Source organism: Arachis duranensis, chromosome 4 (genome assembly GCF_000817695.3).
Source record: "Arachis duranensis cultivar V14167 chromosome 4, aradu.V14167.gnm2.J7QH, whole genome shotgun sequence".
Lineage (NCBI taxonomy): Eukaryota > Viridiplantae > Streptophyta > Magnoliopsida > Fabales > Fabaceae > Arachis > Arachis duranensis.
Window position 1 is genome coordinate 978,640 of NC_029775.3, and position 23,895 is coordinate 1,002,534.

The following is a 23,895-nucleotide window of genomic DNA, read 5'->3' on the forward strand; positions in this document are numbered from 1 at the left end:
TTGGGTGAAAAAACTTGTTCAGTCTTTCAGAGTTAGTTTTAAGTTTTAACAAAATTATACCAGCTACTTGGTGTAAATAGGAGTGAAAAAGAAAAAGCTGTTTAAAAAATTCTATAAATGCCCTGTCGAGCGACTTTGCGGCTCCTCTGTTCTGCTTTCAGTTTTTTTCTTCTGTTAAGTTGCAAGAGGAAAATAATTAGAAACCATATTTTCTAACCTTAAAACTAACCATTCATCCAGAAAATACTTCCTCAGATAAGTTCTCCTGATCGCCGAAAATTGACAATGCATCCTCTCCCCTATCCACTAGAAATTAGTCTACTAACTAAAAGTTCTGCAGGTAGCTGATTAAAACTGGGCCTACATGCTTTCCTGCTCGGTCATAACTCATCATGAACTTCTGTTTGCTCATCATTCTTTTCATCACTTGGACCTTCTTGATTGTCAGCAAATTCTTCACTTGTGCCTTCTGAACTGTCACCGGATTGATCACCGGCAGTTGAGGTGGAGTTAGAATTACCCGAATCCTCCTGCACTTTGCTCTCAGTTTCATTCTTCACAGGTTTCTGAATTTTAGGCTTAGGCTTGGGAATTTTATTAACACTGGCAACCTGAAAATGAGTATAGAAAACTTAAATAAGGCAATGATCCCATCTTGGACCTGTAAACTGTCTTGATCAAGAAAAGTAGAGAGACAGTACCTTGTTTTGAAGATCAAACACCTTCAAAAGTACTTCTTCAGAAGTAAAAGCTGGTGTACTGAATCCAGAAATCCTGCAGAAAAAAGTACACAACAACACATCAAATTCCATAACCAATTACAACAAACCCACCATGCAGTAATCATAATGCAATTTCCTCAATGGCCAAACACTAGCGACTAGTCAGGAAGATCAAAATAAATGCTAACCGACACCAATAGAATACTGAAATAACCAAAGGTAACACAAATTAAAACTGCATGAACTCACTTCTGTTGTTCAGTCTCTTTTTCGTCCAACCACTTCTTTAACTTTTCAGCATCATCTAGAATCTAGAAAATAATTGACCCAAAAACCAAGAATGAGTTTCCAAATAATAATAATAATAATAATAATAATAATAATAATAATAATAATAATAATAATAATAAGAGAAAAAGACAAATAAATTCTTGACTTTTTAATTCGAAAACACTGAAGTCTCTGACTAATTGAGAATATAAAAGCGTCCCTCACATTTTAAAACGTGAGACATTTAAACCCTTCCGTCCAAAATATATACGGACAAATAGGTCCTCTGGAAGGACTTAGATGTCTCACGTTTTAGAAAGTGAGGAACGCTTTTGTATTTTCAATTAGTCGAGGACTTATTTGTCTTCGAAATAAAAGGTTAGGGACTTATTTGTCGTTTTCTCTAATAATAATATATAGAATATTGAAATCAGGTTAAACCAGGTACCGCATCTACTCGTTCTTTTGGAAGCCAAGACTTGTTTACCTTCCACTCTTGAACAATCTGCAGATGTCAGAAAAAGATTAAGATATAAATGCTTCCAGTTCGATACCCAAATACCTAATTGATACTGCACACGAACTATGTATACCAGACACTACTTCGGATATATACCAGACAGACCAGCGTATATCCAAGTGCTTGCACATGTTTCGTTTGTTCAACATCAAACTGGTTTTCTAAAGAAAATTACGGCATTTTATAATCTACTAAAGCTCAATAAAGGCAACTGCAGTCATTTTAAGATATTCATGGAGTTTGATAGTTTCATAACAAAAAGTTATACACATCTAGAATCCCAAATGCAACAGACAGTTGAACATTGCTCAAACAAAATCTAATAATAATGGCATCACAAGGGCTGACATAATAAAAAAATAGATAAAGAACAGATAAGCATCTTTATCAATATTTCCATTTATACAATATAACTACTGGGTCATTTTCCACTTGGTTGATTAGATGGATCAAATGATGCCATCATGACCGTTTATAGATGGACTATTTCAAGCTAAATGTTTCTTGATGGTTTCACCTATAACCTTTCTTGGTCCACCTTCTACATCTAATAGTTGAACTACCCTCCAAAGTCCACCCATCCAACTTCCACATAGACAAACCACCTACTGCATGATTCAAAAGTTCCACAATAGTACCACTAAGTCCTAACTTAATCATGCATTAACTTTTCAACAAAATCTCATCTAGTGTAGTAGTGTCAGCTCATTCAACATAGCATTCACATCTCCACAACATATTATTCTTATTCTCACACTCAGAAGTCTCATTTGTGGTAACTTTTGTTCTTAAGTGTGATACTTTTCTATTGAAAATTACACCAGATGCACTTCTCCATTTGTTATTTTGAACCTTTCAAAATTTTCTATATTGCAAAATTCCTTCAAATTGGGAAGAGAGTAACATCCCAAATTAATCCCCAAAAGAAATTTAGTTAAAACACTGTAATCCTCAAAAAATTTTAATCACCAAATTAGTCCCTAATTTTTTATTTTATTAGACACATCAATCGTCATGCCAACTTTTGGTAAAAAGTTAAGCAAAAACAATCCCCAAGAATTTTTTAAATTCTCATCCCTACATATGGACGAACAATCTAACGTGGGGGCTGATTTGTCTAACAAAATAAAAAATTTAGCGAATGCTTTGGTGATTAAAATTTGTTGAAAACTGAAGTGTCCGACGAAAATTTTTGATTGATTTGAGATATTGCTCAATTTCAAAAGTCAATTTAAAATAATAGAAATAAAACAAGCACAATCCTCTAAATCTATCCTATCAAATAAAACAAGCACATGGTTACCATAATCTCTGTAAAAGTTCATTAACTACTTGAGCTTTAAAAGGATCACGTGGCACATAGAGAGAGAAAGCGAAGACAAGAAATATGCGGGAAGGAGAGGGGTGGGTGGATGATGTTAGAATATCTATTATTAAATGGATTAGGAATTATAGGATCTATTGTGAAACGGTAGTTAATCGTGTACATATTCGGTCACAGTTAACATGGTACCAAAGCCTAGCGAGAAAAAAATCTGATAGAATGGCACCTAGCAACAGGTTTGGGCTATTCTACAAGAGAAGAGGTAAGTAGCTCTACTCTAGTAGCTGATAGTGAGCAGTTTTAGCTTGGTCTAGCTGGCTGTTGGTTAGTTAGCTGTACTCCTAACTACCTATAAATAGCTGTGTTGTAGTTAGTTATGTTTTTCATACTTTTGCTGTTTGTTAATTCTTTAGAGTTGGAGAGAAACTCTCTCCCTCTAAGTTGGTAGTTCGAACTGTGTAAGAACCTTCTAGGGAGTGCAATTTGCAGTCCCAGTGCATCAATAAAATCCTAACCTTCTGCTAGCTCCTAGTTCTATCAAAATCTTTCCAGGTACCATATGTCTTTCTGCTTGTCGAAAGACTCCACAAATCCCTTTAATAGTCTTAAGCAATCCCCTTGAATCTGATTTGGTAGATAATCCTCTGTTGTTCAACAATTTGGCATGAAAAGGAGAAACCACTCTGTGTTATACCACCACACTCCTCAAGGATGCACATATTTGATTGTATATGTTGATGATACTGTCATTACTAGCAGTGGTGATGATGGCATAACTCGCATTAAACAACATCCATGTCAGCACTTTCATATCAAACACCTTGATAGAATTGTTACTTCTTAGGCATTGAACATGCACAGCTTATGAACGTCTTAGATGAAGCTGGCTTGCTTGGAGCCAAACCTATTGATTCTCCTATTGATCCCATTATCAAACTTCTACTACATAAAAGGGAAATCCTTATCTAAGCTAGGAAGGTATAGAAAATTAGTTGAGAAACTAAGTTATCTATTTATCTTACTCCCACGTGTTCAAAAATCTTCTTTGCAATAAGTGTGGCTGGTCAATTTTTGAACTCATCGTATGAAGGTCATTTGAATGCTCTGATCAACATTCTAAAGTACGTCAAAGGTGTTCCCGCTAAAGGTCTTCTCTATGAGGACAAGGGTCACAAATTTTCTGTTTTTAAACAATGGAAAATGAATGGAAGACAAATCTACAAGACACATTACATCTTAAGCTTTTAATTTGGTACCTGCTTCAGCTCCTCGAGATATTTCTGGGCATGTTCAATAGCAGCTGGTCGAGCTGTAAGCTCTTTTAACCTGAAACAGATGTTAACCAATTCATAAAACACCATGCTAAAAAGGCACAATAAAGTTACTGGTGCTACTCTACAACTCAAAATACAAACCTAAAGAAAACTGGATCACCAACAGCTTTCAACATATCTAGACGTTCTTGAAACTCAGTAGCATTGGCATCTTCACCATCTGTGTACAACCAATCTTGCACCTAACAAAATGAAAGAAGATTGGGTCAGAATTCTCACAAGATAACATTTTTTCCATGTCACCAAAGGAAAAGGTTAACCTCATCAAGCTTCTCAACAAAGGACTGGCGTTCCTCACTTGTAGAAACTTTTTCAAACTCTTCAACAGTTTCAATCTGGTAATAAAAAGAACGCAGCAATAAGAAAAGTTGAAAAATAGCATACAGCACTATCAAGTGGATAATAAATAGTTCAATTGGTTTATTTTGATATTTGAGGACAGACAAAGACTGTAGGACTGAAGCTTGTTAGTTACTTTGGCTATAGACAGTTTTTGACAGAATAAAAGAAATGTAGAAATGCTTATTAAAACTTTCATTCTTTAGTTGAATTTTGATGGAGAATATATTTTTGCCTCTCTCAAATTGATAATGTCACTCCCTTTTCTTTTTTCTTTTTTTTTTCCTTTTTTGGGCCAAGATGTGGGATGGAGCCATGGAGGAGTTCAAATACCCCAAAGAAAATGGAAAACTGAAAGGATAAAGCTTTACAAGTTATATAAATGATGAAGGCCTTCTATACTAAAGGAAACAATAAGCATATTTCTCTCTACCAACCTTTTCCTTAGTGGTATATATATAACCTTCTAAATTATTTTTTAACTCAGCCGTTCTTTTTCTTTCGGCATCCTTTTTGTCTAGTGCTTCCAATTTTCCTTTGGCTTCGGCAAGAAAATCTTTAGACAGAGACAATCCAGGCTCTTTCTCAACGATCTGCCACAAGTTAAAGTAAATACTGTATATTAGCTCACATTTCAAATTTTCCCCTCGAGACAATTTCAAGAGCATAAACTAGGTGCAAGTAATTATCTTCACCTTTAATGGTACCCTAAAGGTCTTCTTTTTAAGCTTTTGTATTACCCCCACTATCAGTTTCCATTTTTTCACTGCTTTCTGTGGAATTGTTGTTAGCACCAGCTTCAGTTGATAGGTTCGATGAAATAGTCGAGTTCTCTACGGTCAGGGTCTTTTTGGGAACTTCCACCCATTCTGTTATTTCGATAACAGCATCAGCCCGATCAAGAGAGAGAATTCCACTTCTGCTTAGAGAGAAATGTATAATTGCCTTGATAGGGGACGACAGGTTTCGAGATGAGTATCTGGAAAATATTAGAGAAACACAGAGAGGGGGCACTAGAGTTTCTAAGTATTTTGTATGCAAACAATTCCTTAAGGGTCTCAAATCATAACTAGTTCCAAAGTTTTTTATCCTTACTTCTCACTTGCATCTGTCAAACCAGAAATCTGGTATTTTGCAATTTCAGGAGAAGTGACACCCGGTGGTAAATGATTTTCACTTTCATAAGCTAGCAACACTTCAAAATCCTTGTTGTGACTAACGGATCTGAACATCTGGCAAGTATGCAATACAATAAACCATTAGTATAATCAATTTGTTTGCTCTTCTTACAATATGAAGTATCAGGAAATTCTTCTTATAGTATGCTGTGACTTGAAGCAAGAACATGAACTGGTTTACCTTGCTCGGTAGTTTCTTCATTCGTGGTACTAGTAACTGCCTCGAGCTTTCATCCTTCAGAAGATCAGGACCATCCAACTCAACCACAAATCCATACAAAGAACCATCAATCATTCCTAGCTTGCGGTTCAATTTAATTCCATCACTTAAATTTGCAGCGTGCAACGCTGCACCAAGAACAATAGCTTCATCAGCATCAAGATGCCTATCAAGTTGTTTTCTCCCAAGGAACTCTTGAAGCTTAGCCTGTAATAACATATATATGTATATATATAAGAAGTAAATCTCTGGGCATAATGCTGTAGTGTTGAGTGAAATACTCTGCTTAAACAAAAAACATAGACAATATGGGTGTTTCAGACAACACTAAAAACACAATGCGATGCGTACCATTTCCAAAATAAATAGGTACCACACATAAGTTGACAACTTGGTAGGGAGATTATTGAATCCCAATTTCGTCATATTTAAACTTCATTCAAGATAGTTAATTTGCATATTTCAGTTATAATGTCTATACCGGAACATGACCATATGAGCTTCTCTTCACTTTCCTTCACTATTTATATCAATAAAGGATAGCAATACCAACTCCAAGCAAATCTTCAAGTAAAATGGGTTCAATTTTGAGAAGGATTACAAAGATTGACAACAAGAATAAACATTTTGTCAAAATATCAATGCTGTATATAACATATATTATATAAAAAAAGGCAACCCGGTGCACAAGCGTCCCGCGTTTAACGCAGGGTCCGGGAAAGGGCCGCAACCAAGGTTGTAATGTACGCAGCCTAACCTGATAATTATATCAGTGGCTGTTTCCACGGCTTGAACCCGTGACCTTGAGGTCACGTGGAGACAACTCATCCGCTGCTCCGAGGCTCCCCTTCATAACATATATTATATGCAAAGGAATAAAAGGATGGATCTCAAACTTTGCAGCTAAACTCTCAACCTTCCCTAACAGCATACTGCCCAAAGAATGACAACAAAAATTGAAAATATTATTCAAACCTGTAGCTTTGGCACTCTGGTAGCACCTCCAATCAACTCCACCGCATATATCTGGTCCATTGACAAGCCAGAATGCTCAATCACCTCTTTCACTGGCAGAAGAGATTGTTCCCAAATATCATCACAAAGCTCTTCAAACTTCTCACGGGTTATTGAGCTCCTGGAAGAATAGAAGGCATGATCGAAAAAGACCTTAAGAATTACAACATTAGCAACAACTAAGTCCTGTCTCACTAGGTGGGTCAGCTACATGATTTAAACAATACCAAAGTAGTTATTTAAATCTCTTTAGAAGCCTTAAGTATTAAATAAAGTCTAATGTATTGTAATTTGATAATAAACACCAAATAGATTCTTTTTTTTTTTTGTTGACAAAAAGAGAATTTATTTTGAAGACATTTCTTGACAAATAGGTATGTATATTCTTTCTCATCATTTTGGTTGAAGCAAGCACTTCCTTAGAGAAGTTTGATCATATAAAAGAATTTCATCCATCAAAATGCATTTCTTTCTCAAGTTCCTTCTTGGTTCTTGGAAATTTTTAGCTTGTAAATCCAGTGGAGATAGCAATATCCAGTCAGAGGCCAGGTCTCTAGATTCATCTGAAATGTTTTCTTGTAATAATACTTTCAATTTCTAACTCATCCCTTGGATATAACCTCCATCCACCTTGGTAAACCTATTGGCTATCTGTAAGTCCAAAGCTTCCCGCAAAGTTAAATCTCTTATATGAACAGCAGTGCTTGCATAAATGATGCGTTGCGAGTTTTAATGCTACATAGGTTAATCTCCCATTTTGTTGCACTTCGTTTGTGTTGAATTTTGTTTGCAGAGAAGAATAATAAAAATAGAAGTATAAAATGAATAAACAGATTATATTTCATTGATCTGAGACTACAATCAGCCCATTAAATTATATGTATTCAGTTTTTCCCTTAGATTCCTATTAGTATCAGTTAGGCCAGCTAACATTAACAGCTCACACATAAAAGACAAAGAGACAACTTGAAAAGGGCAGCCTGTTGCACAAGCATCCCGTGTTAATGTAGGGCCCGGGGAATGGCCGCACCCAAAGGGTGTAATATCTGCAGCCTAACCTGATAATTACATTAGTGGCTGTTTCCATGGGTAGAAAAGGGATTAGATGATATTTCTATAATCTTAACGAGGGAAATATGAAGGTGGGTGTGGTGTCCTAAAATGTATAATAGAACAATGAGCTGGAAGATAAAGGAAAGAGACTATAATGCCATAAATGAGTGAGAGATGAAAAGACAAAGATAACAATTGGAATTGGATCAAAATTGAGCTATGGCATTGCTCAGACATTGGTTTGTGTTCTTATTAGAATATTTCTGATATGTTACTCCAGAGTTATTAGATCCAGTAGTAATGATACTGCTCTCTACTTCATTTTCTTGTACCTTTAAGGGTGTGTCTACAAGTTGCAAGGGAAAGGGAAAGAAAGGTTTTAGACGACAAGGAAGGGGAAGTGAAGGAAGGGTTTGAGATTTTCAAACCCCCTCTCATTCACGAGTTTAAAATAATTAGGAATGTGAGGATTGGAAGACAGACTGTATATTTTTACAATTTTATCTTTTATTAGAATATTAAGTACAAAAAAAGTAAAAGGGAATAAATAGTAATACAATAGTTTATTGGAATAAAAGTGTAACAATCTAAATCTCATGAAACCTCCAATTTGGAGGAACTTGACAATGGGGATTTTGGAGGATTAACAAAAAGCTCCAAAACCCTAGCCCTCTGAATAATAAAACTCATGAATGAGGTTTCCCTCCAAAGCCTTTTCCTCCCCTCACCCATCAATTGATAAGTCAATGAAAGTTTCACACAGATTCCCTCTTAAATTTCTCTAAGATCTCCCTGTCAATTTCACTCGCTTTCTCTCTTTTCAATCCTTCTCTTTCAAAATTATTCTCTGCTAGGATTCTTAACACTTTAGGATAAAGAAAAATAACAATAAAGAAAAGTGAAGGTCATGCTTTTAAACTTGATATATCACCAAAGCATACAGATCACAAAACCCAAAGACAAACCAAACATGGAAAATGTGTAATATTCACAGAACATATCAAGCTGCATCATTATACAAGGCAAGATCACGGCATGCTTGTTTAAAGCAGCATAACTTTATTGAATACCATGTATGTTTGCAAGGGTTACATTTTTTAGTGGCTTAATATAATTGTTTATTAAGTACGACACAAAATTTTGATTAGCATTTCAAAATGTTAGTATACAATAAGAATATACAAATTCATTTAAATCAAAACTAGAGAAGAAGCGCTGAGAAGATTTATAATTTGGTACCTGAAGTCTATATCATTATGAAGTGATTCAACTGAAATAGGAGCTGCTGTGTTTGCACTAAGAATTTCTTTTGTTCGCTTAACCTGCTTCTTCAATTTTGCCATAGCCTTGGGAAATTTCCTCACATCTATTCCACCACCAACTTGTTTATTGAACTCATCTGCAAAATGCTCCACCAACCGTAGTTCCATATTCTGGCCACCCAGCTCTGCGTTCCAGCGTACGTCCTTAACCTACACAGATTACAAAGTGAGTGAGCAAGTTAAGAGGATTAAATTTTTCAGGAAGAAATCATGGAAGCATTTACGTAATGAATGACTGATCACTTCATTTAATTCTGGATCACACGCATCAGATACGAAATATTGAAAATACAGTTGTGTTTCCATCAGATTTCATATTTAAACACATAATGGTTAATTGCTTTAGGCTAATACAAGTCACTGAAGTCCTGGAGTCCCTTGTTAATTATCTGCAAGTCAATTTGTACCGAAGTATCATGCACGCATTCCTAAAACTGGCTAATACATTCACACATACCTGAAACTGGTTCACAGACACAGTCTTCCCATACTCTTTGCTCTTGTACGCTGAGAAATACACAAGTGCAGCATAGGTACTGCCAGAACCCATGTCATAAAAAACAACATGCCTGGACTCATTGGAAAAGTCTTTGTCAATTCCATACTGCAACGCAGCGCCAGAATGCTCATTTATCAGCGAGAGAACATTAATCCCCGCCAACTGAGCCGCCTGAAGCACCCCTTTCCTCTCAGCCTGCCCGAAATAAGGCGGCACCGATATCACGGCGTCTTTGATCGGAACCTTGGAGTGGAACTCCGCCAAATGCACCGCATAGCCCAGCACCATAGCCACCAATTCCTCCGCGGAATACTGAGTGGCGCCACCATCGCCTTCCACCACGAAGCTCACTGTGCCTCTGGAATCCTCCTTCACCTCGAAAGGGAGGTACATTGAATCCAGAAACTTCTTGGCGAAGCCGTAGGGTTTCCCTATGAGGTCCCTGATTTGAGAGTACACGTCCTGCGGATAGCGAGCGGTGAGGCCTGCGGCTTCTTCGGCAAGGAGACGGTTGCCGGAGTTGAAGGAAACCAGCGCCGGTGATTTGCGCTTCGACATCTCGTTGATGGCGATAGAGATCGGTGTCTGACCAGGTTTCAAGTTCACGACAGCAACTTTGAGCGATTCGGACCCCAGATCTACGCTGAACACCGCGGATTGAGCAGGAAAGAGGAAGAAAAGCAGAAAGAACGAGAGAATCAACGCCAGCTTCGAGAAGAACGACGCCATTTCTTTTTTATCCTTCTCGGATCGTCTTTCGCAGCTGGAAAAGTTGAGGATTTAGCAACGAGTTCGGTTTCAAGGCTTAAGAAAGGTGGTTGAGGAAGGGGAACGCGTTTCGGAGAAGGGGGGAAGAAGGAGAAAAGCTACGGTTGAATACGCAGATCGCATTCCCTTCAGCGTGACATTGCGGGAAGCGTTTCGTTGCCGAGGAAGTTAGGCGATGAATTGCAGGGAATGTGGCGAGGGATGGTATAATACTCAGACCAGCAAAGGCGAGGCGTGACGGGTTTGACAATAATCAAAGGGTTTTTCTGCGTTTCCTTTATTTTTTTTAGTTATATTTTCTTTCTCTACTAAAATATAGAAATTAGAGCAGAGCTTTGCTTTGTGTGATGTTTTATGACGTGGGAAGTGACCAAGTGAGAGAGGGTTTAGCCAGTGCGGAGATCACACGTGGCAATATGTACACGTGGCACAAAACAAGAAGCCACCTAGTGTTGTTCATCGAAATTTTGTGGGATGTGTGGGATAGTTTGTTTTGGTGCTACTTTTCAAACGTATTTATTTATGTGGTGTGTGTAACTATTATGTATTTAAAAAAGCACCTTAAAAAGTCACCAAAAAAAAAAAGCACCTTGAAAAAACGCATGTATTAAAATTATCAAAAATACTTAGATGTCTAAGTCGGTTTATTAATCCAATATAACCAAGTTGTTAAAAATAAAAATATATTTATGCATCACTCTCTTTTTTTTATTACGTTCATTTTCTTTTTTCATTTACGAATAACTACTCATTTTTGACACTTTCTTTTTTATTGTGCTAGATATTTAGTACATTTTGTTTAAAATTTTATGTTAATTACACGTTGTTTTAGAAATTTTCAATTTACAACACAGTACTTGTAAAATTGGATTTGAGATTTTGTTAAATAAATAAATCTTCGATAACAATAAAACATCGTAGTTTATATGAGTTAAATCAGTGTAAATTAAAAGTTTTTTTTATTGAACGTAATTGAAAAAATACGAATGACTTTTTTAATGATTCTAATAAATTATTGTAAGCTATCAGAATGTTAGTTTCAATGATTTGTGTTATTATTCTATGCTCAATATTTATGTGCTATTTGTATATAGTTTTATTCTTTTGTTCTTGATTCAGATTATTTATGATAATCTTAGTTCTCGTTATTTGAATTGTTTGACAAATTAGTATTGTTTTATGATTTTAATTTTTATTCTATATAAATGAATTTGTGTGCTATGCTAACAAAAACATATGTTATGTTTAAATATTTGTGTATTGCAACTAACCAAAACTTGTTTAATGATTTCTAACAAATTAGTGTAAGTTACTAGAGTATTAATTTTAATTACTTATGTTGTTATTCTATATTCGATATTTATGTTCTATATATATACATTTTTGTTCTTTTGTCATGATTATAGTTATTTGTGATGATCTTAGTTTTTGTTACTTGAATTCTTTGATAAATTAGTGTTATTTTATGATTCTAGTTTTTGTTTTATATGTGTGAATTTGTGCATTATGTTTAGATATTTGTGTGTTGTAATTAATCAAAACTTATTTTTTATGTGATTTTTGTTGTGACTATTTTAAGATCAATTTTTGTATGATGTTGATGATTAGTATGTGCTAAAGGTGGGAATGATTTTTAACACTCTTCAAAAAATTTGAAAATTCTATAAGGATCTCGAATAGGGAAAAAAAATGAAATAAAAAACTAGCTCATTACATGAAGTAGAGAAGGGAATAGAAAATCTGGTATGCCACCTTCTGTGAAGGCAAATCATATATCTGTTATAAGATGTCCTGCAAGAATCTACGTGCATATATAGTGAATAATACTAGTATTTGAGTTATTTTAAATGTTGTTATGACTCCGTGTTATCCTGATCAAGCTAAAAATGTTTAAACAACACATGAAGTTTAGTCTACATGTTTGCCAGATAATAAAAAATAATGATAAAATTGATATTAGACCAAGAAAAACATATCAAGTACTTGTTACACAATTGGTAGTTATTGTAAATTAATTTTAATCAAAAAGGATGTTAGAAATTATATTAGCAGAGAAATTCGTAATGTTTTCGAAATAGATGATACAAAAAAATTGGAAAAATATTTTTTGAGAATAAAAGAGCAAAATCAAAAATTCTTTTGATAAAAATGAAGTGTACCAAACATCCATTCGAAATTTGAATGAAATGACACTAAATTTATATTATAGGTCCCATTTCTTTCGAGCAGATTTTTTCATTACCTTAATTTATAGTTCTTTTTATAAAATAATCATAAGTAGGTTGCACTTTTTTAAGTTGTTCAGACTCATTTACATTTATATTAGTCTGATTAAGATAAAATGCTTAGACTAAATAAAACATATCAAACACTTGTTACAATAATTGGTGGTTATTGTGAATTAAATTTTATCGAAAAGAATGTTAAAAATTATATTAGCAAAAATATTCGTAATGTTTTTGATGTAGATGAAGCAAAAGAATTAAAAAAATATTTTTTGAGAATAAAAGAGCAAAATTAAAACTTTTTATATGAACTTGAATTTAATGTTGATAAATTAATTAAAAATGTATTTTAAACTATTGTAAGAAGTAGAGTTGACCACATTATTTGTGTACCATGCTTAGACCGATACCACCCTATCCTAGTGGAGCTAATACCTTTTTGATTTGGCATGTCTTTAATGGAAGGAGTAGTGGAAATGAATCCTACATAAAATATGATTTTTTTTATTTTTTATTGTTTTTTTATATTTATTTTTAATTTTATTTATAAAATCAATGTTAGAGAATTAAGAGGGTGTCAAGCTAAAAATCAACCAAATGTTTTGGGTGAATCTAAAATTTTTATATAAATAGTATTTATGCTAGGCATTAGGATATTTTTTCTACTAAGTATCAGAATATTTCTTTTTCATACTAAATGAATTTTTTATATACTAAAAAGGTGTAGTCTCTGGTGTCTATGTTCATCTGATGGCTAGGATGACTACGGGCGTGTCATATATGATATTTTGAGTGTTGATTGTGATTATGATCTGTTTATGTTGCGATAAATTCATTAATCAAATTGGATAAAGTTTATGCTTTTACTAAACATTGGCAAAGAAAAAAAAAATAAACAATATACTAATGAAACATTAATTTGAACAAAATTAAAATTTGAGAAAATTTTAGTTTTCTCCTGTGAAATGTTAAAATGACATTTATTTCTCTTTTATTTTATAAATATATATCTTCTTCTTTTCTAACTTTTAAAAAACATCTTCTTTAATATGTTTTAAATTTTGAGAAAATTCTACTCACCTCTTCTGCAAGATGTTAAAATGACATTCATCTCTCCTCTATTTTATAAATGTACATTCTCCTCCCTTCTAATTTTTAAAAAACCTCTTCTTTAGTCTATTTTAAACTTTTTGTGTTAACTAATGTTAACTTTATCCATATTTTAAAAAAAATTAATTTTTAAAAATATACTCATTAACCAAAATTTTATTCTTTATCATTAAATTTTGCTTACCAAAATATCCTTTAATAAATTATTTTTTATTAATTAAATTATATTTTTTAAAAAATTAATAATTATATTATTTTTTCTAAAATAACCTTCAATAATTTTTTAATTATTAAATTATAATTTTTTGGTAAAAATACAATTTATTTAATAAAAGAATAATTTATTAAAGGGTATTTTGGTAAGAAAATTTAATGATAAAAAATAAAATTTTTGTTAATGATTTTTTTAAAAAAATAATTTTTTTTTTAAAAATTGATAAAATTAACATTAATTAACACAAAAAGTTTAAAATGGACTAAAGAGGAGGTTTTTTAAAGTTAGAAGGGAAGAAAATGTATATTTATAAAAGAGAAGAAAAAAATGTCATTTTATCATCTTACAAGAGAAGTGAGTAAAATTTTTTCTTAAATTTTTTGTATTAACTAATATTAACTTTATCTATTTTTAAAGAAAAAATAACTTTCTTTTCTCATTATTCATTGTTCATTGTGTTGCTGGTTTTGAGAACGGAACCTTTATATTAGATGATCTAATTATATCCTATCATCTATAACAACCACAACACTAAGCAACACTACGTGTCATTTCTTCATTGGTTGGTCAATTTCTAGCCACCAATAGGTAGAAGAAACATAGTCACCAGAGACGTGACCTACTAAAAATCGGGATTGTTAAAAGCAGAGTTCTGTGATCTTCACCCCTAATTCTCCAACGTGTCATTCAGAATTTTAATTTGAAGTGAGAAGTAATTAATATCAAATATTATAAATTAAAAACAAATAAAATTAATTAAATATAATTATAAATTAGTTAAGTTATTTACTTTTTAGTTGATTACTTCTTATTTTATATATTTTTTTTTACAAAATTAATAATAAAAGACCATATTTTACTCCCTCATTTGTTAAAAAAAATTGAAAATTTTTATTTTCATGACGTAAAAACATGTGTGAAGAGTTGTAGTGGATTTTCATGGACCTTAGTTATGTTATTATCATTAGATGTGGTGGAGCTGGGTGCAACAAAATGGTGAGCCCCGAGGGCCAAGGTTATATATGGGCATGCTCATGTGCTTATAACTTTTTTCTCTATTTTTGTATTGAGTAATGTTACGTGTATATTAAAATTAGTTATTAAAGTCAGTTATTAGTACAAAATATATATTAAAATATAAATACATATTAAAAATAAATTAAATTATACATATATTTATAAATAAATATATTAATAACGAATTTTAATGTATAAATAATGTTTTTGAAGTGATGCTAAATTTACATTATAGCCTCTCATTTCCTTCAGGTAGATCTTTTCATTACCTCAATTTATAGCTCCTTTTATAACATAAATCATAAGCAGGATTAGTCATCCTTACTGCACTTTCTTATGTTTCAATAGAATTTTATAGTACAAGAATAATGTTATATAATCAGGCACAACAGCCTTCTGTACAAATAGCACAACACCAAATATATATGCTGAATATCCAATCATCGCCCACTATATTTCTTGTTCTTATCTTCTTCACCTTGTATTATTATTCTCTAGAATTACTACACTTTTATGCCGGTATAGCCTTGAAAATATCATCGAAGCTATTCTGATCAGCAAAAATGTCTAGGAGAGACAATGCCTGCAAATCAAAAGAAAAAATATAAGATCACTCAATTTTCTTTTAATAGTTAAATGTTGTCTAGAATTTAACAAAAGTGTCGACTTCTTAGACTTTCTCTAATAAATTCAGTTAACTTTATGTGAAGTTGATAGATAATAAAACTGCACTTTATATTTTAAAAGTAATTTTTTTTAGTTTTTAACTTATAAAAAGTAGTAATATTAATGTCTGGTACAATTTTAAAAAGCAAATTGTAGCTTTTTAAAAAGTTATTTAGGAGCTTATAAAGAAGTTTTAAAAAAATGATTTTTTTTATAATCTACTATTTTTTATCATATTTCTGTAAAATAAGCACTTTTAAAATTAAAAATTCAATCACAAAATAACTTATTTATAAACTACTTTTAATATAGTCATTTATTGTTTAAGCTTTTTTAAAAGTAGCTTAATTAAGCTGTTTTTCTAAACTGGACAGTTAACAAATTTGACTAAATGGTCATCTAACGACTATCAACTATCAACATCACATGAAATTAACTACACTTGAATTTTCACGTTTTAGTATTTCCAATTAAATATTTCCAATCAGGATACACATAATTAGCAAGTAAAAACATGAAAATACCTCGGAGACACTAAGCTCAAGACGAAACTTGGGACCATCATAATGGTGAAGAATTGGCCTGAAGGAATCCTCCTCAAGTGGCTCACAGATTTTTCTAGTGACTACTTGAACCTATATCCGTCATCAAAAGCAATTCATGAGTTTTCACAAACTATTTTCACTTAATGAAACATCTGTTCACACTTTCTACATACAAAAATTTTGAGTAAATCAAACAATGGATTAATATTTATGTAATAAATTAGTTATTAAACAAAGGTAATTTAGTATTTTTTAACAGCAACCTCTTGATTTTACTTTCCTATTATAATGCGAAAGCGAGAAATAATTTGCACAGCAAGAAAAAAGGACTATCGTAATAATAAATATACTTTATATTTTTAAAGATGAATTGTTAGTTTGGATTGACTTTTTTTAATAAAAAATATTTTTTTAAAAAAGTAAGTATTTTTATTTAATTTGAAACTTATTTAAATACATCTTTTAAAAAAAATAAATTATTTGAATTTTTTAGAAGCTAACAAAATTTTGTTTTCAAAAGAAGCAAAAACAAAAAATGTTTTTAATATACTTAAAAATTATTTTTAAAAAATCTATTTAAATATGAAAAAAATTGTCTATTTAAAATAATTTTTTTAAAAGATAAAAATTAGGCAGTTCTTTCAAAAACCAATTCAAACTGACCCGAAATTTGATTGGCTAACATACCTGAGCAGGGAAACGAGATTCACCAAGGCACTTTTTGTCCTCCCAAGCTGTTGGATCAATATTATTTCCACCAAAACTTGCAGCCTAAATTTGAAAAAGAAAAAGAAGGGAAAAATTTTGATTAGTAAAAGATATGGATTAACTGATTAATATATACATGACTTGATTAGAATCGGTCAAAATAAAGTGTTCCCTTCTATTCTAATCACCAAATTATTAACTCATAATCACCTATCATCTCTCTTGTAAGTTGTAACTAGTGTGTAATAAAGATGACTCAGCAGTTTAGCTAATTTGAAATCTAATTAGTTTGATTATTATTCATTCAGCACAAGTGAGTTAGGATTATAACTTAATCAGTTAGGAAGTTAGCTTAGGTGTATGCAACTTGCAAGCTTCTAATTCATCCCTTAACTTTATTTCTCATTTTCTGACTCTTAGGTAGTGTTTGTTTTCAGATATTGAGACAGAGACTGAGAGACTGAGATTCAGTATCGTATTTGTTAGTTCAGAGATTGGTACTAAAATTTCTGTCTCTGTCTCTAAAATTTCAGTATTTCAGTACCTCCAAAAAGTAGGGACACAAGAGATTGAAATTTTTAGAGATGGAGACTGAAACTTTAATAACATTTTATACTTAAAATACTTTCATTTCAATTAATTAATTCCAATTTTACTCTTTGTGCAAATTAAATTAGAGTTTCATTCTTGTTTCAATTCCTTTCTCCCATCTTGCACCAAACAGAATACTGAGATTTGTTTCAATTCTTGTCTCTTAGTCTCAGTCTCTCAGTCTCAGTCTTTCTGTCTCTGTCTCTCCACCAAACGCTACCTTACTTCTCTGTAAGTTCTCTTCTCTCTTTCGCTCTCATCTCACAAACTCTGCACCATAACAGAGTTTTCACACCTTATACCTTGTTTCTGTTCTAGATCCTGCCCTTAGTTTGCATGAGCTAAATATTGGGGTGTTTAAATCCATCTCCATCCAAATTAAATCGCACATTCAATCTAATCTAAATCGAAAATTGATTAATATCGCACTCATTTGAATTTAATTGGATTCTATTTTTGGCAAACTATATGAATTGGATCGGATTTAGGATTTATTTCTTAAAATCGATCCAATCTAAATCGCACAATGTGTTATAATATTATTATTTTATTATTATATTTAAAATTTTACTTATAATATGTTTAATTTAAGTAGTCTATAATTTTATTTCTGTTATTATATTATTGTTGATTTTTCAAAATATTGTTTAGATTTATTATGACAATTTTTATTATTTAAAACTTAATGTTAAGATTTATTATAAATATTTATTTATTTTTTAATTTACAAAACTACAAATTCAATTCAAACCTCAGATCATATTTGATCGAATTTTCTAAAAAATCATTTAATTTAAATTACACCACAAGTAAAATTAGTATGTACCTCAACAATTTTATGATACACCTAATAAATATAGAAACACGAAGACAATAAAATAAAATGAAAAATCTAAAATATAAAAAAGTATATGTACCTCAAAAATTCCATGAAGTTGATGGGTAGAATAGTTGTAGAGAAAAAGGGGCAACCCCGGAGTAATTGCTCGAACAGAATCACGGTATCGTGGAGGGAGACCTAAAAAAAACCCAAATATTTTCCATCAAAACTCATTTAGATAACAATTAAAATCTCGGGGGACACAAATCTAGTTGCAAAGTTCACATTACTTTATGCAAATTACGATTTTAATAAAATAATTAAAAAAATGTAAATAATAAAATATTAAAAAAATATATCCCATTTCATATAATAAACTAAAAATATAGACAATTTATTTATATATTTATATACATTTGGTTTATTTTGTTAAAGATTATATATTTTGTAGATCATTTTATGATTTGTATTTTTTATATCATTTTCTCAAAATTAAAATCTTTATTAGTGCAAAATGGCTAATAATAATAGGAGCAACTCAAATAAAGACGATGAAAATGTCTTTTTATAAAAATGTTTTAATAATTAAAATTTAATACATATAATCGATTAAATCGTGTTATTTTTGTTAAAATTAGGCTAAATAAATTGATTTAACTGAAAAATGGTAGATCAAATCTTAACAGATCTAAATTAATATTATTTTTATAGAAAATAACTATAATATCCTATTATAGAAAATGACTAAAATACTTTTATTATATATATTAATTTTGAAAATTCTAAATTTTAGTCCTTTATTTGAAGAGTATTTTAATGATTTTCTATAACAAGGATATTGTAGTTATTTTTTATAAAAAAAATAATATTAATTTAGACCAATTCAAGATTTGATTCACCATTTTTTCGGTTAAATCAATTTGTCTAACCTAATTTTAAAAAAAAATAACATGATTTAATCGATTATATATGTTAAATTTTAATAACTGAAAAACATCTTTAAAAAAAAGACGTTTTAAGTGTCTTTATCTGAGTTGCTCCCAATAATAATAAAGTGAAAACTCATGTGCAGTTGACTTCATATGAAGTTGATAGATGAGAATCGTTAGATAAAAATTTAGTCAAATAAATCAAATCATCTAATACTCTTAATTACCAACTTTACATAAAACCAACTAGTCCTGAGTTTTCACCTGATCATAACAGTAATAGTAATTTGAGGGTTAGGGGGAGTAAGACGCACCAAATAGCTGTCTTTTGAGGTTCTCTGCCATGGTATCATTGTTGCAAACAAAGATATATCCACCCACAGTTTCATATCTCGGCAAAGACTCCGATGGTGGCAGTGTTTTGAGTTTCTTGGCGACATCATTGCTATTGTCTCCATGCTTCTTGCCGTTGGTGTTGGTGTTGTTCCTGCCCTTTTTGCCTGCTTGAAAGTCAACAAAACCTGTCTTGTGACCCTTCAAGTTGAGGCCACTATTGTTGTTGAGGCTAACAAAAGATGGAGTATTGTCGGAATAACTTCCCTTGTTGAAGCCTCCATTAAGACCCCCAAAAGCAGGGTTCTGAATATGTGGCATAGAGAAAAGGGATCCATTGGAATCGGAATTGAGATCATAGGATTTTGATGGGTTGAATTCAGTGCCCTTCACATCTAAGTTCCTCCTCTGATCGGTGGTCCTTTTTGTGGCATAATTGTTGCTCCAAATTGAATTATTAAGAGACAGATTGGCCAAACTAGATGTTTGAAGCCTAAGCTGGTCACTAAATTGCCAAAAAGATTGCTGATTGTTGTTCTCCATGGCCACCAAATAATTAAAGATAGAAGAAACCCTTGAGATTAGAATTGGGATAGGAATGACGGAAATGATAAAGAAATGAACAAGTGTTAACTAATAAAGAGGGGGGTTTGGTTGGGGGTATGAAATTCCCACGAAAGTGAAGTTGACTGGGACAGGGGCAGGGCATGTGTAATTGTCAAAGAAGATGGAGTATAATCTAAATTTGAAATATGAAGAACTGACTTTTTCATTGAGTGGGTCTATTTCCCTTTTTATTTTGATTATTTTATTTCATAAGTTAATAATTCAACTGGTGACGGAACCAAACCGCGTACAAAGGTGAAAGACAAATAGAAAGAGAGTGTGGGGTGGGGGGAAGTGGACAGGGACTACAGGGGGCAGGGATTAGTTGGGTATGGCGTTGAGGATTTCCTCGTGTTTTGATTTAGTATACATGGAAACTTCCTAGTATACATATTTCTAGAAGATGTAGCTAAAGTTTGAATTGATGCGGCCCTCCCGGTAAAAATAGATTAGGTGTTTTTTTTTTTTAAGTTAAAGGTGGGATTCGAATCCGTTATAAAAAATATGTCATTTTTTGTTATAAATGATTGACAATTAGGTGAGTTTATAGGTAGGATTTGATTAGAGAAAAGGGGAATAAGCATTGGCTAACTCTGTGCCAGCAGTCGCAGTAAGACAGAAGATGCAAATGTTATCCAAAATGATTGGGCGTCTGTAGGTGACTTTTTAAGTTCGTCATCAAATTCCAGGGCTTAACTCTGGACAGGCGGTGGAAACTACCAAGCTGGAGTACGATAGGAGCAGAAAAAATTTTTGGTGGAGAGGTGAAATGCGTAGAGATCGAAAAGAACACCAACGGAAAAAATACTCTGCTGGACTGACACTGAGAGACGAAAACTAGGGGAGCGAATGGGATTAGATACCCCAATAGTCCTAGAAACATGAACATTAAAATATAAATATGGTAATATATGTCTATCATTTATTTATTAAGACATAATTTTTTTATAAATACAATAATATACATAAAATATATATTTTTAGTGTCTTTTGTTAAAGTTAAAATACTAAAATATAATGCATAAAATATAAAATTTGACTTTTTTATCTATAACTATTTTTAAAATTATTTATTTTGTTCTTATCTTTACTCTTCTCTCACTTTCTTCTTTTATTTCTTTACAAAAAATGTAAAAAATACAAAAATAAATATAATAATAGAAAATATATAGTGTTAGAAATACTATTCTAGTTGAATGGATATTTTTTTATCTTTGTATGAGATGCATGCTGATGGTTTCAGTGGTTAAGAGAAGGGGGGATTGAATTTTAGCCCCTTTTTCTGCTTGCTAACACTTACTGGACTTAGAGGAAACTTTTCTTTTTTTAGCTCGTCCCTAGCCACGAGATATTTTCATTTTGTCTCGTCACTTGACACGAGACATTTTTTATTTTTCATCTGAACAGTAAAAACAGAATTGAAGTAGGAAGAGAGATAGAAGATTACACCCAGATATATCATGGTTCAGCTGCTAAGTGTAGTGCAGCCTACATCCAGTCTCCATCACAACCATGATGGAATTTCACTATAATCATCCAGATTACAAATTGTAAAGTGCTAACCCAACTTACAAGGGGATTCCCACAGAATCATGAAACACAACATAGATGAACAAAGAAACTCTCAGACATCTATGGCTTTTTCTTTTAATTTTGCACTCTCTACCTTTTTCCGCTCTATGGCTTTTTCATACAAACATCACTTGTTTGCCTTTTTCCATGAGACTCAAGACATGACAAAATGAAACAGAAAAATTACAAAATAGAATACACTGAAGGAGAAGAGAAATCTGTTAGCTCAGGTAGCTCTGAGAACTCTGTGCCTTGCACTCTCAAATTTTCTCCTTGCTCCAAACAATGGCTGTTCTCTCTTTTTAAAGAAGAGGGAAGCCTCCACACTTGAAGCCAACGCCCAAACCAACTTCTTTCTCTTTCAAAAAACAGAACCGGTTCGGCCACATAGAGAGAGTAGAGATAACCCTGCAAAACCCAACATGAAATTACCTCTGGTTCTTTCTTGATCATCACTCTTCATCAATCTGAGCTCTCCATCCTTGGCTTGCTCTCCAAGATGGATTTCTGGCCCTTGATGCTTCATGATGATGATGACTTCATCTGCTTCAATCTCTGCCTCAACCAACACTTCGCCACTCTAGCTACTTCCTGTGGTGGTTGAGCAGAATCAAAGACAAGCCATGCTTCAAGAATCTCCCTTGCTGGCCGAATCTTCTTCCTTCTTTTTTGAGTATGAAGGATCCGAGATTACCTCACCAAATCTTACCACATTTGGTGATTATCTCAGCCACAACATACTTTTGGTTTTTTTTTTCTTGCCATCATTAACTTGATGTCCTTGAAGCATGCAGCTTCTTCTTTTTCTTTTTGGTAGCTTAGTGTAGCTTCCATGGTTGCTGTGACATGACCGAAGGAAGAAGAAAAAATAGATGAGAGAGAAAAGAGAGGATGAAGAAAAGTAATAAAGTGTGTTTGAATAAATTAATTAAAATGGGTTGCTTTTACTTCCCTTTGATTGAGTAGCGTGTAGCATTGATGATCACCATCATGTCAATCACACTTTCTCTCTCATAGTTTTCATGCATTTATTAACTCCACTTCAAAGAGATTTGAATTCCATCACATAGTATGAGTGGAGTCCGTTGGGATTGTGCAGCATAATTAAAGAAATGAGTTTTATTTGTTAAAAGGATAAAGCAATATTGTGTGCCCATCTCCTTTTGATTTCGGTCCAAGCAAGTTGGTCATTTACCAACAATAAATTTGGGCTTGCACATTTACATTTGGTCCAACATTATAATGATCAATTCAGCCATACATCATTGAATATTTTTGTATCAATGCTGAATGTACTTGGGCTTACAATTTTTCTTTTATTTTCAGCCCACATTAAAAATCCTGCAAAACAAAATTATTAATTAATTTAACATCAAATTAATAATTTTGTAATTAATTATTTTAATAATATTTGTTCATCATCAAAATTAAATTAGAGTTTTTCAAACTCATCAATCTCCCACTTGATGACAAACATTATTAAAATTGAAATGGAAAGAAATTTAAAGATTGAGTGAAGAATACTCCCTTTGAGTTTGAATTTCTCCCCCTTTCTAAATGTTACATGGCTCTCCCTTAATGTATGCTATTTTACCAAGGGAAGCACTAACCTGTAACATTTTAATCAAGCTTTAAGAACAATGTTATTTAGCATGTTATATGATGCTAAATGCTTGATTTATGAGCAGTTTTAAATTGATAATCAAAACTCATTTGATATCATAAACTGATTTTCTGCTTAATAATTTACACACATCAACTAAGCACCAAAATAATGTTGTTCAAAAATTATTTTTCAGTCAAAATATCAGAGCCATATCATTCAAGTGAGGAAAATATTTTTGAATCACACATGATCAAACATGGCAGCTGTTAGATATCACAGTTTAAAGGAACTGCCAAAAATAAGTTTTCAAACCAACATATTTACCAAGATGAATAAGAATATTTGTCAAACAGCATCATAAACTACTAAATGCCAAATGCATTTTTAGCA

The 23,895-nt window shown here is 32.2% G+C and overlaps 2 protein-coding genes across 2 annotated transcripts; both read right to left on the reverse strand.

The window, feature by feature from the left end:
- Positions 1 to 143: 143 nt before the first annotated feature.
- Positions 144 to 10,858, reverse strand: LOC107482445 (heat shock 70 kDa protein 17). The gene is given in 15 exon segments (XM_016102936.3): positions 144 to 611; positions 702 to 774; positions 972 to 1,033; positions 1,441 to 1,497; positions 4,093 to 4,162; positions 4,252 to 4,352; positions 4,431 to 4,505; positions 4,947 to 5,102; positions 5,205 to 5,256; positions 5,258 to 5,488; positions 5,605 to 5,741; positions 5,869 to 6,114; positions 6,883 to 7,042; positions 9,214 to 9,446; positions 9,754 to 10,858. Coding segments are annotated over 15 exon segments (2,655 nt in total). The 5' UTR covers positions 10,525 to 10,858; the 3' UTR covers positions 144 to 380.
- Positions 10,859 to 15,414: 4,556 nt separating this feature from the next.
- Positions 15,415 to 20,421, reverse strand: LOC107482442 (DCD domain-containing protein NRP-B). Its single transcript, XM_016102933.3, has 5 exons — positions 19,703 to 20,421; positions 18,557 to 18,657; positions 17,028 to 17,111; positions 16,320 to 16,430; positions 15,415 to 15,712 (listed from the first exon to the last, which is right to left on the reverse strand). Exons 1-5 carry the CDS (start codon positions 20,262 to 20,264, stop codon positions 15,641 to 15,643), a joined length of 930 nt encoding a protein of 309 aa, XP_015958419.1. The 5' UTR covers positions 20,265 to 20,421; the 3' UTR covers positions 15,415 to 15,640.
- Between the last annotated feature and the right edge of the window lie 3,474 nt (positions 20,422 to 23,895).

Coding starts and splice junctions, on each gene's coding strand:
- LOC107482442 (XM_016102933.3), bottom strand. CDS start 20,264: ATGGAGAACAACAATCAGCAATCTTTTTGGCAATTTAGTGACCAGCTT. Junction 18,658..19,702: donor CCTCAAAAGACAGCTATTTG/GTGCGTCTTACT, acceptor GGTTTTTTTTAG/GTCTCCCTCCACGATACCGT. Junction 16,431..17,027: donor AATCTCGTTTCCCTGCTCAG/GTATGTTAGCCA, acceptor TGACGGATATAG/GTTCAAGTAGTCACTAGAAA.